Source organism: Leuciscus leuciscus, assembly GCF_965113295.1.
Source record: "Leuciscus leuciscus genome assembly, chromosome: 19".
Taxonomy (NCBI): domain Eukaryota; kingdom Metazoa; phylum Chordata; class Actinopteri; order Cypriniformes; family Leuciscidae; genus Leuciscus; species Leuciscus leuciscus.
This window is the reverse complement of record NC_138743.1, coordinates 3,835,776-3,854,491: the sequence shown is the minus strand read 5'-3', so window position 1 is coordinate 3,854,491 and position 18,716 is coordinate 3,835,776. Positions and strand designations below refer to the sequence as shown.

The window sequence follows — 18,716 nt, the reverse complement described above, 5'->3', positions numbered from 1 at the left end:
ATTTTACTTTCTAAAGGTGTAACAAAGAATAAATAATAATGTATTATTACAATGGTTACAATTATTCATGAGATCATTCAATCATCACAAGGCATAATTAAAGTCCCCCATTATGCTTTTTCAGATAATACCTTTTATGCAGTGAGTAATAAAGCTGTTTGTGAATGTAAAAGGTCTGCAAAGTTTTAAAGATCAACGTGCACGACAAATAAAGTTAGTCTCCCAAAAGACATAACCAATGCTGAACTGTCTAAACCAGACATCAGTAATTCCAGTCTTACTTCCATAACATTCATACGTAACAATGTAACAAATTTGCATAATTAGAAGTGAACTATGTCTACCAAATCGTGTTGTGTACATGTCGAGAAGATTGTTTTCTACTCTGCATTCTTCAAAGGCAAATTCTCATGGTAAACACTTCCAAATGATAAGGATGTGAAGATTCAGTGCTTAAAATGACCACAGACACACAACAGCAGGACAAACTTTTGTTGTGTTCCTGACATTTTACTGACATTTCACTGAGAGGAAAACATGGAATTCCCAAAACGCTTCTCCATTAAATATGGGTCAGTACCCAGTTTATTTGGACCAACTTGCTCCTCTGAATCACAACCTGTAAGCATGACTAATTATTGATCAAACAATGGCCTTTGACTCTAGAAACAACATGGTCAGGTGGTGTAACTGTTTTTTGTCAATTGGTGTAACCAGTATTTTTCATAAAAATATAAGGGAAATTAATGTGGAATAAAAAAATATGTTTTTAGCATATGTCCTGCCAAATATTGCAAAAACACATTAAAAATTACATTTAGAGATAACTCTAATAAAATCTATTTTCGTGTGATATATTAAAATGAAGTATTTATTTCTATATGTACACTTACATGCCATCTAGCTGGATAAAATAGTTAATATTTCTCATTCTTTGCCAGTTACACCATTTGACACATTCAGGTACATTCAGTCTTAACTTTCGTAAAAAAATGGTGCAAATGTTATTTTTAATTACATAAAATTAACATAAATACACTATGTACATTTTAACATACCTGATGCATGCTTTTAAAACAAGTTTTTACAAGATTTAAAAATGTCTCATCTTGACAAACCTTATTTGTCACTGACCCGTATATATTTTCGTAATACATAGTTTTGTGTTTATATTGTGTAGCGGCTAACTCACGTTATCACTGTCTTACTGAAATACTGCTAATCAGTTGTGGACCACTATTACCTAAAACTGTGTCTATTAATGCAGATTGTCTGTCGTTCTCACTACTTTGAGGAAAGATTAAGCATGGAGCAAGATTTGTTTTACAAACTTTAATGTTACATCATGTTAGTGTTCAGCTAACAAGCGCTGTTATTGATACAGTTCTCGCATGTGCACCGCAATTAATTAGGAATACACACATCGGTTTGTTGATGAAAATAAGCGTGTTAATGCTGAGAGTTGCAACAAACTGAGTAAAAACTCACCACTGAGAAACGTCCTGCTCAAGTCGTTCTTGGTTGAATAACTAGTTCTTCCTAATGTTTCATCATCGGATTCGCGCTGGAATTAATACGGTAAGCTAAACTTCACGTAATCGTTATTGTCTTTATAGTGTGTACATTACAATAGAGCTGAAATTCAGGTATGGTAATGGGCGTTTCGTTTCCGACACGCTCTGTAAGCGGTCGACCAATCACAACCGATCACAATTAACAGACTGGGCCATCAGACCAATCAGAGCAGAGTAGCTCTTGGAAAGGCGGGGCTTAGAGAGTAAAAAAAAAAAGGTTGAAATATTGATTGGAACACTTTTCCCAAGTCATCTCAATGGCAAAAAGTGCCCAAATGACCTTGAATTCACCCTATATTATGGGAAAACTAACGTGTTTTTTAACCTGTTTTAGGAGACCACCAAAATAAAATTAGGAACCTTTCAAATAGCATAATAGGGGCACTTTAATGCATTAAAATACATTTAATGCATTAAATATAAAGGTTTTAAGTAAAGTGTTACCAAAATTAAACATTAAAAAGCTGTAATTAAAAGATTTTTTAAGTATCTTCGACAAGAAAATACTACTTCAGTCTTTCTACTTCCCAATTTTGCATGTAATTCAATGTGTTACTTGTCGTTTGTGAAATTTATTAGCAATTTCTGAGTGGAAATTGTTTCTGCAACACTTTTTCTTTTGGTGTAGGAGACCAGACATGCATAAACGTCATCGACGCTGGCTGTGGTTTCGAGAGAACTCATTCATCTGATAAATTATGTAAAAAAAAAGCAGAGAGACTTTGATCAAGTCATTTTTGAATACCTTTCCAGTTAATCATAGTTTCTACTAGATTTGAATCGTTAGCAGTGATATTGAACTTTTAACACAAGCTATTTGAGATCAATTTTGTTTTTATATCAGCTTGCAGCTCAATATGATCAGAGACTTCATTAACACACTCAACAAACTCAAGAAACTCTTCATGACGTGTAAAATAACATGCAACTGTATTTAGCAGTGCTGATGACTTTAACACACAGATCATCATCATCATCATCATCAGTACAAAGAACCAAAGCAGAACAAAAATGAGGAAAGCGAGGATGTAACACAAATCTGAGACAGTTTGGTCATGTGATCAAATTAATTTAATCTAATGTATATATAAACAAAGTTAATAAGACTATTAGTCCTTCACATTCCTTCACATTGAAAGGCAGGAAATGACACACACGATCAGATTGACAGACAAATGATTCATTAAGACCTCCAAAACATTCATGGGGTTTTACAAGAAATTCATATTACAGACGACAGAAAACAAGGTCGGCTGAGGTCAATCTCACAGAACATGTTCAGGTCATATTTCACCCCAAAATCAAAAAGAAGACATTATATTTTCCCTAAAGGAAATTTAGGAGCATTACGTTTTTCATGACAATTAAGCCGATTTCTCCCATCAATGTGAAAAATGCTGCAATTTAGTACATTAACTAATGTTTTAATTTTTTTCTAAAAATAAATAATACATTTTACATTTATTTTGTGTTGATTTAATTCAAATGTGCTATTTCATTTATGAGAATCATGTAAGCTAAAAAATAAAATAAAAAGTAATAAAAAAAAAAGAATAAAGGTAATGGTGATCTTGCAATTCAGACTTTATAACTTGCAATTGTGAGTTTTTCCATACTTTATTGCTCAGAATTGTAAGATAAAAATGACATTTTTATGACATGGCAGAAACAAGCTCCCATAAAAGAAAAAAAACACACATTATGGTAAATGTCATGATGCAAAAAACTCTTGATGGTCCTAAAATAAGCTACATTTGGTTTATATATTTTTTTTTCTTTGCCATGAAATGGGACCTGTTTTCATGAGGTTCACCTGTTAATGCCTTACTAATCATATATAAGTGTACTAATATGACAAATAATGCTTTAATTATCAACAGAAGGGATGATTTGTGTTGCTTATAAAATGAAAAGGAAATACTTTGCAGTAAAGCTCCATTATGTAACAGTTTATTCATAAGTTAACATGAACTAACAATGACAAATACTTTTTAAAGCATTTATTAATCTTAGTTAATGTTCATTTCAACATTTACCAATACATTATTATAATCAAAAGTTGTATCCGTTATAATTTAATGTACCTAATTTGACATGAATTACATGAATATTTGTATTAATAAACATTAAGAAAGAGGAATAAATACTGTAATGAATGTATTGCTCATTGTTAGTTAATGTTTGGTAATGTCTTGTTAACGAGTTAACTTGTTGTTTAGTTGCAGCCTCTGTTGAAGGTTAGTTTTATTTCTGGTTAGTGTTTAAAAATAAGTCTGTAACATGCAAATGGACGAGCTGGATAACCGTGAGATTTCACCTCAATATTTTGGTAAACATAAACGAGCATATTTAGCTCAAAGAGGTCAAACCGTAAAACTCTGAATATTCAGACGTTCTGTCTGACGTACAAATGACAAAATCATGACCAATCATGACAAATCATGACAAAATCATGACAAAATCATGACAAATCACGACAAATCATGACAAAATCATGACAAAATCATGACAAATCATGACAAATTCATGACAAATTCATGACAAAATCACGACAAATCATGACAAAATCACGACAAAATCACGACAAATCATGACAAATTCATGACAAAATCACGACAAATCATGACAAAATCACGACAAAATCATGACCAAATCCCGACAAATCATGACAAAATCACGACAAATCATGACAAAATCATGACAAATCATGACCAAATCAACTTGTGCTGTTGCTTTTGGCGCCACATAAAATCTGATCCAGGAATCAAATCTATGCTCAAAAGCATAATAGAAGGCAGATTATTATTATTGCACATGCAAATAAAAAATAAAATAACAAAAATTAAAGTTTAACCCACTAAAAAGACCAAAAAGAAAAGTACGATTATAAGGTAATTTCCATATATATATATATATATATAACCTAAAAAAGGTTTACAATATAAATGAAACGGATGTCATTAGTATTGTGAAGCATGAGAGCAAATATCCTTCGACCAAACCTTTTCTTCAGCGTCTTATCACTGCAGCGCATATTTATAATGGTAGATCATTAATAGAAATATAAACAGACTCATAGTGTGGAACTTCCCTCACCGACTCTGTGTGACATTTTTCAGTGTCTTCCTCATCTGACCTGAAAAACCGCCACACAATCCTGTTCCACAAACACAGTTCAGCAAAATAAAACTTCATCATTCACCCTCATGTCATTCGAAACTCGCATGACTTTATTTCTTCTGTGCATGAACAACACAAAACAAAGGCAGAATAGTCAATACAATGAAAGCATGTCATGACCAGGTGTAAAAGACATCCATAAACGATGGTTACTTTATGAAAAAGAAATACGGGTTTGGTGCGACATGAAGGAAAGTAAATGACAATTTTAGTGCATAGATGAACAATGCCTATGATTATAATGTCATAATAAGGGTGTGTGTTATAAAACTGCATGAAAAAAACCACACCTGACACCGTCCGTCTTCATATAGTCACACCTGAAAAAATTACTTCCTTAAAAAAAAATTATTAAAAAAAAGTCCCGTTTCAGAGTGAATCTCGCAAAACCAGTCAAGAACCGGTTCAGCTCTTAATTAACCGCAAAATCAAAAGAAAAAAAATCTAAAGCCTATTTTTAAGACTATGTTTTTTGCCGTGTACAAAATAAATAATACATTTTTAAATTGTACAATATGATTGCATGTTTGCATCATGATAGTATTTGTTGCACTGTAATAAATTCAATGAGTTATTATATTGTGTGTGTGTGTGTGTGTGTGTGTGTGTGTGTGTGTGTGTGTGTGTGTGTGTGTGTGTGTGTGTGTGTGTGTGTGTGTGTGTGTGTGTGTGTGTGTGTGTGTGTAAATATGCATTTCTTCACGAGATTCACAAAGACTGAGGTGTCAATTTCAAAAACCCAAACTAGCCATATTTGACTATTTTAACAGTGTACTCAGTAAACACTGTTGTTGTTGTTGTTGTTTTGTCATTTAACAAACACCATCAATGCTTCTACACAAAGCCTATTGCTCAGATTCCTCAGACAGGCACTGGTGGTTCACGGATGGCTGTGGTGGTTTGATATGACAGATACACCAATAACAACACTAGGGAGAAAACAAGCTGAGATATGAGATATTAAACTGCCAAATTAGTTATTGGCACCAATTAAAGCTGCACGATTTTTGGATGAACTGAGAATCACTATTTTTTGGTTTAAATAAACGATTCTGAACAGACAACTAAACAAAATAACATGTAATTTACTAGAGGTTCTGACAAAATGTTAATGGCTGCATTCTGCCTATTTAAATTTTTTTTAAATTAAATTCGTTATTTATTTTTTTAATCGGTTTGAGTGAATGATCAATGACTTACGACGAGACGAATCATTGTCATTTAGGAATAAGATCGCGTGAGTGCAGCTAATCGTGCAGCTCTAGCACCAATAATGTGTTTTTTACAATAATCAGAATAAGGACTTTATCGCAGTAAGACGTTTACAAGACACGAGCAAACCTCTGCACTCCCGTTTACATTCAATTGTAGCCTATTATTCTGGTATATGCTCAGAGGTGTGGTTATTTGTACCGCCATTCTTCACATAACACAATGCATTGCACAAATGATGAACTCACATTCAGTAGGTGTGTGTTACTGGCCACTGTTTTAATCCACTTACGTCAAATGCAAAACATTTCTATGGACATCTTGGATGTTATTCTGCGGCCGTGATGAACATACCGTAACGGACTTGAAGTTTACTGTGAAGTTGTGTTTAAAACACATCATCTATACGTCTGGAAACATGCACACTTATGCGGTAATAATGTGATTAAGGTTTATTGCGATTCAAATCGACGTGCGCCACATAGTATGATGCGATTATGGATACTACGATTATGAGCTTAATCTCATTAGTTTGATCAAAGTATTGCGTTTACACAAGGTAAAGTTTAATCGCAATATTGCCAAAATCGCATTATGAGTGTGCAAGTAAACAAACGTAGTCATTGAAGATGTTCAGTTTTATGATTCCTCGGTCGTATTTCACACAAAATCGTAATATTGCATCATGGTATTATGTTAATACAGTGACAGATATTGTATTGTATTAATAATAAAATATTTTTAAAAAACAACAATAAAAATAATTGGGTTTCCGATTAATCGCATCTAACAAAAGGTGTCGTCTACATATATAATATAGACAAAAACTTGTGTTAGATGCGATTAATCGAGTTCCCAGCACTATATAAATAATATTACTAACAATAACGATAATTCAAAAGGATTTGGACAGAAAATGTGAAGGTAAAAACAAGAAACGATTCTTTAAAAAACTGTTTATAACATTTTATTATTAAATCCTTTTTGTTTTCTATTTGTTTTTGTAGTGAAATATGACCCAGCTATAATGAGAATAGATAGAGTAAGTAGACAAGTGGCACAGACACTCCCTAAAGCATCTCTACCGAAACAACATCTCGTATTCCTCTCTCTACCCCCCAACAACTTCTTACAGCAAACTTTAAATAGAAAAACTGAACGCATTTCAGTACCAAATTACAAAGATATCAAAGGCTCAGCACTCACTGAACAGTCTGCGTTCACTCGACGGCTCGTGAAGTCACACAAAAACACACGCGAGCCAAAACTCCCTTTGAAATTCATAATCCCTTACTGTACCTTTTGACCTTACAAAATACAAACCCACAGTTTTGCAGCAAACAATAAAGACGAGTTAAACCACGAAAAATGTGGCATCTGTACACACATCCGAACGACTAGACCTTCTGAACCGGCGTTGGCGTCGCCCGCTTGCTGCTCTTCTTCATGCGACTGCGAGCGTAAACGCGAAGGAAAAGCGCGAGGAAGACGACGGCCATGCCGAAGCCGCCCACTATAGTGACAGCGTGACCGTAGAGAAAGCAAGACAGGAGGATTGCGAAAGCCTGTCGTAGAGTCATGATGATGGTGAAGATGGCGGCGCCGAATTGCGCAATGGTGTAGAAAATAAAAAGCTGGCCACACGCTGAGCACACGGAGAGCAGGACGGCGTGGAAAGCGAACTCGGAGTGACGCGACATGAACGCGAGCGAGTCGAAGAAGGCGCCCTGTTCCAGCAGAGAGCCGACCGTCAAGAGGCAGGAGAACAGATTCACACCGAACATCATCTGCACCGACGACATCTTGTGCTTGAAGAGGTTGTCCTGCCAGTTGGAGGTGAAGCTGTCGAACACGATGTACCCTCCGAGGATGATGACGCCGGAGAAGGTGGTGACGGTGGACGGGTGTTTGCCGGTGGAGCTGGAGAGCAGGAACATGCTGACGCCCACTGAGATCAGCACCGCCGTGAAGTATTCCCAGTACTCGTAGCTCTTGTGCGAGACGATCTTGCCCATCAGCATCACGGGAATCACCTTAGAGGCCTTGGCCAACACCTGTGATGAAAACAACATGACGGATGACTAACAGAAGCACATTTGACAGGAAACTGAGCTATCAATCACACTCCTGAGTTCCTCCATTTCAAAGTCGAGAAAAGTCACCAGAAACTTATGAGAGATGCATCAATATGAAAATATTGGCCGATACCGATAATAACTCTTTATATTTGAAAGCCGATAACCGATATATTGGCCGATAAATGTAAATACAAATTTGTATATAATTTCCGAGAGTCTCGGAAGTCACACCATTGAAAGTCATGTCCCAAGAACACAATTATAATTACAGTGCTATGCATAAGTTTAGACACCCATGCTAAAGTTGACTAAAAAGAGGAATAAAAAAAATCATCTTTTGGAAATTGAACGTAATGCCTTAATTAAAAAAATTAGGAAAAATCCAACCTTTAAGGACACCAATTTTCTTTATGAATGAATAATATATCGTAAATAAATAAATGTTCTTCCTTAAAATACAGGGTGCATAAGTCTGGACACCCCTATGTTAAATTCCCATAGAGGCAGGCAGATTTTTATTTTTAAAGGCCAGTTACTTCATGGATCCAGGATACTATGCATCCTGATAAAGTTCCCTTGGCCTTTGGAATTAAAATAGCCCCACATCATCACATAGCCTTCACCATACCTAGAGATTGGCATGGTTTTATTTCAGTTAGCCTAATAGCTGGTTTGATTTGCATTGAGAGATGATCTTATGGAAAGTACTCCATGCCAATCTCTAGGTATGGTGAAGGCTATGTGATTTTAATTCCAAAGTTCTAGACAACAATAGAGTTGTTGCTGGGACTTTTATTTTGACAGCGCTGAGAATGCCAGCCTGAACACACAGTGCTCGCATTCTCCGTGTTCATTAGTTTACGATCTGTCTAACAGTGATGTCTAATAGATAGAACTGTTATACATATAAAGTAGACAGAAATTAAAAGGTATTATCGTTTGCCGTGTGGTAAATACTAATACATAATCATGTTTCGCTTGGTTCCCTCAAAGTTGCGTTGGATTTTCTCCTCAGTGTAAAAGTTAAGAGGATAGATCAGTCTATCATTGTTTTCCATGTTCGTAGAGTTAGTTTCTGCAGTGAATATAAAGGCCATAATCTGTGTGTTTACAAAGCTTATTTTTTTATTTTTTTATAAATGGCTGATGCTGGTGTTTCGCGTGCGTTCAAGGATAGTTCTTATAGTGCTAGTTTAGACCGACTCTGAAGTAGGAGAATTAGTTCCTCCAAAAGGAGTTCCTAGAACTAAAATCTAGAACTAAAATCTTTCTTAGTTCCTGTGGTACGAACACGCCAAAAACCGGGAACTTCCGCCAATAGTTCTAGGAACTATGAGAAGGTTCCTCCGGTGCGAAAGCCCTCATTATGATGATTAACGCACATCTATATGGTTTAAATTCTGTTTTAATTAATTACATTTAAAAAATGTGTTTAAATAAATACACACTAAATGCACACTATTCAATGCATAATTTTAAATTCTTGGTATGAGTGAAACAAAATATTAAAGCAAGGATTGAAAATACGATTTTATTATGAAAAAAAAAGTCTCTGATATGATCAAATATTGTCTATGATCACAGATATACAGTACTGTGCATCCCTGTGATGGCATAGATTTATCATACACAGGAAAATATATGTTAAATATCTGCATTTTTAGGGTGCATTTCACAAAAGCTGTCATTAACGTGTCCAGGTCATATTTAACTCTTTCAGCGCTTTTGAAAAAAAGTTGCCAGGACCAGCATTTTTGATCATTTTTACAAAAAAATTCATGGCCACCCAGAATATTTGGTTGTATGAATATCTGAACAGCAGTATATCAAAAGAAAGAACAAACAAAAAAGCCAGTTTTATTCTAGCTTCATGCATTCTTTATCAACACTTGAATGCGAGTAAGTTTCATTTAAAAAAAATAACTAAATTGGGGAAAAATCTGAGAAAAACACGTTTTTGTCAAAGACCACGTCTGGATCAGATTCAGAACGATGATCAAAACACAGATGGAGTAGATCAAGTCCATCAACACACTCAAAGCTTCACAGCTCGTCCTGGGTCGACATTTCATTCAGTAACATTAGGTAGTTTTGATTTATATGCTGTTTAATGTTGATGATCGCGTTATTTTACATATAAATATGATTACATATGATATCGCTTGTTTCTGCTTCTTCTTCGCCTGTGTTTCGATCAGGAGATTCAGTATTATTTCAAAAGATGTGTAATAGCCAGAAATTTCCGTAAATGGCGGGGTTGTATGTTAATGTTAGTCTTTCTTCAGAAAAAAATATTAACAAAATCTAAACATTTCAGGCGAGGAAGTTAAAAAAATGTGGTTGATATGAGGCAGAATGGCCCAATAGTAAAATTAATAAATGATTTTAGACTGACCACATGTTCATAGACAGCTCATTTCCCCAGAATGCAGTGCTGTACCTGTGTGGGAAAGCTGATGTATTTGAGCGCCTCGTACTGGCACCAGCTGCTGAGGATGTTGGACAGCGAAGCGAAGGAGTACTTGTACATGGGCGCCCCGTGGCGGGGCTGTTTGAACAGGACACACCACAGGCCGGACACCGTCAAGGCCAGGATTCGGTTCATGAACACCAGAAACTGGGAATCTTTGAAGCGCTCGCCGCTGCCTTCAGCCTCTGTGGCGCCATATGAACGTGTCATCACTCGCTCCTGAAGAACGCCCCACGTCAAGTATGACGCCTGGATGATGCACAAAAAATGTTATTGTGAACAGATGAAGACTATTAAAGGTGCATTGTGTAATATTTAGGAGGATCTGTTGACAGGAATGCAATATCATATACATAACTATGTTTTCAGTGGTGTATAAAGACCTGACATAATGAACCGTTATGTTTTTATTACCTTAGAATGAGCCATTTATATCTACACACACCGCGGGTCCGCTTACATTGAAAACTAAATGGACAAAGGCGCTTCGTCACGATGTTGTTCTTCGTAAAGAGAAGCTAGCTAAAATCAGCGAATAAAACACTGACACAATGATGAACAAGTAACAATAATATTCGCAATAACATATTGTTTTACTGAATAATTAAGTAAACATAATTTCTTAATTTATCTTTGTAAAGAAATCTCATTGCTTAACTGGCTACTCTCTGCTGTCTCAGACGACGACATCACTTCCTGTCGGCCACCATAACTTCTGTTGGGTGCAATTCGCAACCTCACCACTAGATGCCGCTAAAAATCACACAGTGCACCTTAAACTTGTGCACTAGGGGTTGCATAGACTAGTTGACTTCAGTGCTCTGCCATGATGCTTTAAAGGCCCCCTGAAATCAAAATGTAAGTCTTTTAGCTTTTAGTATCAATATTTTAGCCTTAAGGTTATGAATAAGCTGGTGTGTTCCAAAACAATAACAAAATTCGCATTTAGGAGATATAAGCATTCAAAACTTAGTCTCTCACTTCCACTAAAATGGATCACGGATTTTTATGACATCACCGCGGACTTCAGTTTCTCATCACATCTTATGTCCAATCAAATGCTCTCTAGAATCTAAAGCTCCGCCCCCTCTGCTATAAATACCACCTGGCCAAAGCGATATGTTGGAGATGTGTGTTCGGTTGCTCAAACGCTCAAGTTTTATTACGTTTTCCAACTGTACGTTGGTTAAGATTAAAATGGCTAGAATTTATTCACACCTCTACTATTGAATCAAACATATCATCCGCGCTCGGATTCGCTTCCATGGTGCGGTCAAGTACGAATTGCAGTCTGTGAGGGAAACTAAACGCTATTGGCTATTTGAAAAGGGGGAGGAGCCATTCAATATGTCCCGCCTTAGCTTCCTGTTTCAGTGGAAATTACATCAACACAACATACAAAGCTGCTGTTCCAAGGCACTTCAGCGGGCCTTTAAGCTTGACGCCGACTAGTTGCTGATCATGGCCTATAGAGGGCGCAACAGGATAACAAATCTGTGAAGTCCACTTTTACACTCCGTTTCCAACAGTTAAAATGATAAATAAATGCATACCCTGAGAGCGCTCCACAAGATATGTTTGATTATACCATTAAGATGCTCAAAATTGATTAAAGGTGAATGCACGCTTTAAACAGCTTAATGTACAGGTAAGTTAATCGCTGTTCTAAACTAATGTGCTGCTGCATTGTAACACACACACACATACAGATAGTGGCGCGTACATCACACGCAGATCATTCAGTAGTGCAGAAATGTATTGTCAACACTGTTCTGTGATTTATCAATAAAATAGCTTAGAAACTGAAAAGTTCTAGCATATACGTCTTAGTAACTAAAACCCACAGCTTTACTATTAGTAGATAGACGTTGCCAGGTAGTGTTAATTCACACGCAATCACTTTCTCACTAATGCATTCATATAAATGTAATCTTCACTGTGTCCGTACTTTATCTGGATCTAATTTAGAATGAGCAGAAATCTGTGAGAAATGCACTGATAAAAATAAGCTGTTATGTCATATGCCATAGCTGTGCACAAGGCAACCTGCGTTTGAGCCTCAGCTCGAGGTTCAGGCTTGTTTGTTCATTAATGACGTCATCAGCGAGTAGTTGATGTCGACTCGACTTTCATCACATAAATGTTGACTTAAGAATCTGAAGTCATTCAACCCCTATTATGCACAATTGCACACAGTTAAGTTATTCAGTGTGGCGTCAATTTGCCATGTAACACAGGGACATTACCTGGAGTCCAGCGGCACAGAAGATCAATCTGACGGCCTGTCGAGCTGATGAACTGGATTCAGACTCGTTTCTGGCCGCCGGTGAAACATCATCCAGCAGTCCAGTTTTAGACTCATTCCCAAACACACACGTCTTTATGAGAGGAAAACAAAGCCCACGGCCTACAGAAACATGAGCAGTGTGTAGAATCAGGTTTATCAAGTACATTCTGCAAACAGTCATTTTTCCAAGTCAACAGGAGTTGTTGCAACATTCATGCATACATTAAATTGTCTAGACTACTGAAAGCTATGTTGAAATACAAATTTACATAGGATGAAACATGGTAATGAAAAACTAAATATGACCATTTTGGTGCAAGCAACTTTGTATAAAATTATAACGGTGGAAAGAAATAATAAAATTGGTAACACTTTACAATAAGGTCCTATTTGTTTAAGCATTAACTAAAATTAAAGGGACCTTTTTCAAAGTCCTGATGTTGTTTTTGGGCTCTACTAGAACAGGTTTTCATGCTTAAATGCACATTTTCCCCATATTCTCCATTGTTGCAGCTCCTCTCTTCCCAGTCTGTCAGTAACGCTCTGTTTAGTTCCTGTCACTATGAAGCTCCTTCTTTCTGAAAAGCACACTGTGCTCTGATTGGTCGGCTGGAGCAGTGTGTTGTGATTGGCCAAGCGCTTCAAGTGTGTTTGGGAAATGTCCCGCCCCTTATCATAACCGTCAGTTTCAACACCGCGTGCACACTGTGCGATTTATTATAGTCCTTTACGATAGTCCTGTCAGACTGTACGAACATGATCATCACTGTAAGCCATGTGACACTGTAAGATCTCAGTTGTCATTAATGTCAGACTGTAGCTACAGTCAATCAAGACGCGCTAAAAACGGACACACGCAAGAAAACTAGTCCGGAGTCTTACATCATCAAATCAATGACACGTTCGGTGAATGTGAGCTGCATTACACGCGGGATTGAAATACAAAGTAATTTCAATGTCTACAAAGTAATCTCTTACGTTTATTTTTGGTCATGGCTTGTCTTGAAAAGACAATTTGACTGTCGTCGTAGGAGAGTCACACTGCAGGACTGTGAGTCAAATCTTCTGACACTGCCAGAATTTTGTCTGAGGTAAACTTTGATTGCAACGGTCATTAATCGGCTGTCGGTGAACATGTCAAACTAACGATCAAAGACTTCAAATTTTATCCAAGGATCAGAGGAATCTTTTAGGATTTGCTAAATTTGTCTCAGACGGCCAAATCGTGGCCAAAATCGCACAGTGTGCTCCCGGCTTAAAGGAGTAGTTCACTTTCAAATAAAAATTTCCTGGTAATTTACTCACCCCCATGTCATCCAAGATGTCCATGTCTTTCTTTCCTCAGTCGAAAAGAAATTAAGTTTTTTGAGGAAAACATTCCTGGATTTTTCTCCATATAATGGACTTCAATGGCAACCAACGGTTTAAAGGTTCAAATGTGAGTTTCAATGCAGCTTCAAAGTCTCGACACGATCCCAGTCGAGAAATAAGAGTCTTATCCAGCGAAACGATCGGTCATTTTCAAAAAAATAAATAAAAATTATATACTTTTTAACGACTCATCTCTGAGATGTGCCACACATTACGTCATCACGTTGGAAAGGTCACACGTGACGAAGTCGGAAGTACCGACCCAGTGTTTAAAAGTTTGGAGTAGGAGGACCGTTCAAAGTTATTGTATGTTGAATGACACATATTTATATGTATTTGTGTCAGCTTATTGTTTAAAATGGTCCTTACGTGTGCATATCCTGGATGTTTAACAATGTCATGCGTGACCTTTCCAACGTGATGACGTAATGCGTGGCGCATCTCAGAGATGGTACAAGACTGGCATTTGTGGTTAAAAAGTATATTTTTTTAAGTATTTTTTATTTATTTTTAGAAAATGACCGATCATTTCGCTAGATAAGACCTTTATTTCTCAACTGGGATCGTGTCAAGCCTTTGAAGCTGCATTGAGACTGATTTGAACCTTCAAACCGTTGGTTGCCACTGAAGTCCACTATATGGAGAAAAATCCTGGAATGTTTTCCTCAAAAACCTTAATTTCTTTTTGACTGAAAAAGAAAGACATGGACATCTTGGATGACATAGGCGAGAGTAAATTATCAGGACCTTTTTATTTGAAAGTGAACTACTCCTTTAACTCAACCAGGCCCCGCCCTTTTATTCTGCGTATTAATTATTTAAATGAGGAATATTGTGAATATTGTGTTTACAAATGGAACCTTATTCTAAAGTGATACCAAATGGTTTTTACAAAAATGCAGTAGGCCTACATGACTACACAAGAACGAAACAGTTGAGAAATTCCAACGAACCGGTTTCTAGATAATTGACTCGTTTGAAGTAGCAGATTAGGAAATATCCAGGGATGATGATGGTGGCGTATCCCAAAACATTGAGGAACAAGCGGAAGAGCCACACGTCCTGCCAGCCGCCCAGCAGAGAAACATCTTCAGCATCCGCTCGCACAGTCGGCAGAACACACAGCGCCGCACACACACACAAACTGAAGGGAAGAGAGGTGGAGAAGATTAGAAACAAAATTATGCCATTTATTTTTATGCATTTCCCCTTGAAGACAGGAGTCTGAAGCAAAATATCCATATTTAAAACTTTATAAAGTAAAATAACTAGATTCCCGGTCAAACGAACATATGGATTAGACTTCAGTCTAAGCGCAATTTACGCGAGTAATGCGACGTACTGCTGATATTTACACTACGCCATGACGCACTACGGTACTTCTGACGTCACAAGTTGTTTAAGTTGCGCATTAGGCGTAAGTAGAATCCGTATGGCCATATGGAAGCTAGAATTTTATTTTGTAACATGTTAAATATGAATATTTTCTTACACAAACTCATCGCTTCACTTCAGAAGGCCTTTATTAACCCCCCAGAGCCTGTGGAGCACTTTTATGATGGATAGATGCACTTTTATGATGGATAGATGCACTTTTATCATGAATAGATGCACTTTTATCATGGATAAATGCACTTTTATGATGAATAGATGCACTTTTATCATGGATATGATGCGCTTTGATGGACTTCAAAACAGAAACGGCAATTCACTGCCATTGTAAAGCTTGGAAGAGCCAGGACATTTTTTTATATAACTCTGATTGTATTCGTCTGAAAGAAGAATGTCACATACACCTCGGATGGCTTGAGGGTGAGTAAATCATGAGGGCTAATTTTCATTTTTGGGTGAACTATCCCTTTAAATACAGGAGTCTGCAATAACACCGAAACGTCACATATCTGCAAACAAACCTGGTCGAAATGCAACACAGGAATCTTTTGGAGAAGAAATCAAGTGTAACTTTTCTACATCATTTTGTGTGTGTGTGTGTGTGTGTGTGTGTGTGTGTGTGTGTGTGTGTGTGTGTGTGTGTGTGTGTGTGTGTGTGTGTGTGTGTGTGTGTGTGTGTGTGTGTGTGTGTGTGTGTGTGTGTGTGTGTGTCTTTTGGGCATTTCTGGAATTCAGCAGGTCTCGCCCCAGGAGTCTGATCCCAGTCCAACAGAAGGTCTTTGTGCACAGAGCTGGACTGCAGGATCGACACACACTAACCTCTATTCAAACCCTGCAGCGTTACCTGACACCACAGATTACTGCACGATTAGAAGAACTGGAAGAACGCTTCATTACAGACGGAATGCGTCCCAGTCTAAATTCAGAGCATTGTAATTAAGAGGCTTCATGAAGGTGTTTATGCTAAGAGTCTCGGAAATAATACAGTCAATAAACAGTTTCCACACCTTCTGACCTGTGAATTTCTATTTTAGAATAACAATTTCTAGCAGGTTAAATAGCATACAGTACCAGTCAAAAGTTTGGTTAACAAAATTCCACAAAAAATATTAAGCAGCTCAACTATTTCCATTATTGATAATAAATCAGCATATTAGAATGATTTCTGAAGGATCATGTGATAATGAAGACTGGAGTAATGATGCTGAAAATTCAGCTTTGCATCACAAAAATAAATTATATTTTAAAGTATATTGAAATAGAAAACATTTATTTTAAATTGTAATAATATTACTGTTTTTTTTTTTTCAAATAAATGCAGGCTTGATGAGCATAAGAGACTTCTTTCAAAAATATTACTAATAATAATAATAATATTAATAATGTTTCCAAACTTTTGACCGGAACTTATGTATGTATGTATATGTATATATGGAATAATGCTCATCAAGGCTGCATTTATTTGAGCCACAATAGTAAAACCAGTAATATTGTGAAATAATCTTAAGATTTAAAATAACAGTCGTCTTCAAATGAATTTTCAGCATCATTACTCCAGTCTTCAGTGTCACATGATCCTTCAGAAATCATTCTAATAAGCTGATTTGATACTCAATTATTAATATTATTATTTCTTATCAGTGTTGAACAGTTTTTGCTGCTTCATATTACTTTGGAAACAGTGATGATACAGTGTTTTCATGATTGACTGATGAATAGAAAGCTCAAAAGAACAGCATTTATTAGAAAGCAGCCAGAAACACAAGTAAACATTGATCAAAGCAGACAAGACATGTGGATTCTTCAGTTCGGCAGATTCTAAATATGACGTGTTACACGTCAATGTTACAGTGTTGCACTAGAAGTGACTGTGACGTCGGATATAGAACATTTAAATGTTATTGTGATGTTTCAGTACCTCCATGGAAACAGAGGCATTTTCCAGCAGCCGCCGCTCCGCCTGTTCAAAACTCCCTAAAACAGCCGCTGAGAGTCTCCAAACGAGCTCCTGCGCGGGTCATGTATCGATAAAGCCTTGTACCTGTGATTAAACAAGCAACATCCAGGATCCGGACAAATCCCGTGTGTTTCTGACCTGAAACTTCTCGGCCTGCTTCACTCATGAGTTCATCTGTACTGACGTGTTAACACTAACACACACTGTACCGCTTCCGGTTGCGAAAGGAGACACTCCTTCACATATCCGTGTAATTTCCACTTAGATGTTGTGTCATGAGGCTTCGGTAAATATTTGAATGTTTTATTGTTTAACAGACGTGTTGACATTTGAGAGAGTGAATGTCCTTGTGTTTCGTGGGCGGGGGGGTTCATTCATTATCCTTTAGGAAGGACCTTTATTTTGAAATGTATTCTTAAGTCACGCTTCACTTCAAACTTATACAGGGATCATGAACATATAATCAATATATTATAATCATAGCTGCTTCTCTGTGATGTTAAAATATTTTATTACATTGTATTAGAATATTGAGGAAACAATTCCAAAATATCAAAAATACAGTTAAATATATATTTATAAAAATGTTACAATACTGCAACTTTTATTGCATGTTGTAACATCACTTGTTAATGGAAGTTAAATATGTAGTCACCAAATATAAAAAATAAAAATGATGTATTAGAAGATAGAAAATTTACTAGATACTCTCATTTAGTTTTAGCTGCCTCCCCATTTTCTATATAATGTTTTATTAGTTGTATTAGTTTAGTTTAGTATTTCTAAGCTATTTTTCCTCAATCCTCGTATCATTTCATATTAGAAAAAAATGTCTTTAAGTATCAGATACTGTAAAATATATATTCATTAATTCAAAAAATAAATAAAATAATTATAACTAAATATTTAGGTAACAATTTCCTATCAGGTTTCATTTGTTAAAATCAGTTAAGTACATTAGTTAACATGAACTAACAATTAATAATTTAATTTTAAAAATTAATTAACCGTGGTCCATAACACTGAACCCAAAACATTAACAAAAAAATTAATGTTAGTTAATTTGTCAAATAATGGGACCTTATTGTAAAAGGTTACCAGTTGGTTATATTCTAAAAGTATGTAATTAATTAAATATGTATACAATTGCAATTGTACAGTAAAGAAAAAAAATCATATTCATAAACAAGGAAAT

At 36.2% G+C, this 18,716-nt stretch overlaps 1 protein-coding gene and 1 long non-coding RNA gene across 2 annotated transcripts in view; one reads left to right on the top strand and one right to left on the bottom strand.

Annotated features, from left to right (window-relative positions):
* The window catches only part of LOC309482145, a 241,987-nt gene that overhangs the window by 62,359 nt on the left and 160,912 nt on the right, over positions 1-18,716 (top strand). The window lies entirely within an intron of this gene.
* Positions 6,031-17,849, bottom strand: slc35b2 (solute carrier family 35 member B2). Its single transcript, XM_082147268.1, has 5 exons — positions 17,483-17,849; positions 15,126-15,316; positions 12,761-12,921; positions 10,485-10,763; positions 6,031-8,020 (listed from the first exon to the last, which is right to left on the bottom strand). Exons 1-5 carry the CDS (start codon positions 17,500-17,502, stop codon positions 7,364-7,366), a joined length of 1,308 nt encoding a protein of 435 aa, XP_082003394.1. The 5' UTR covers positions 17,503-17,849; the 3' UTR covers positions 6,031-7,363.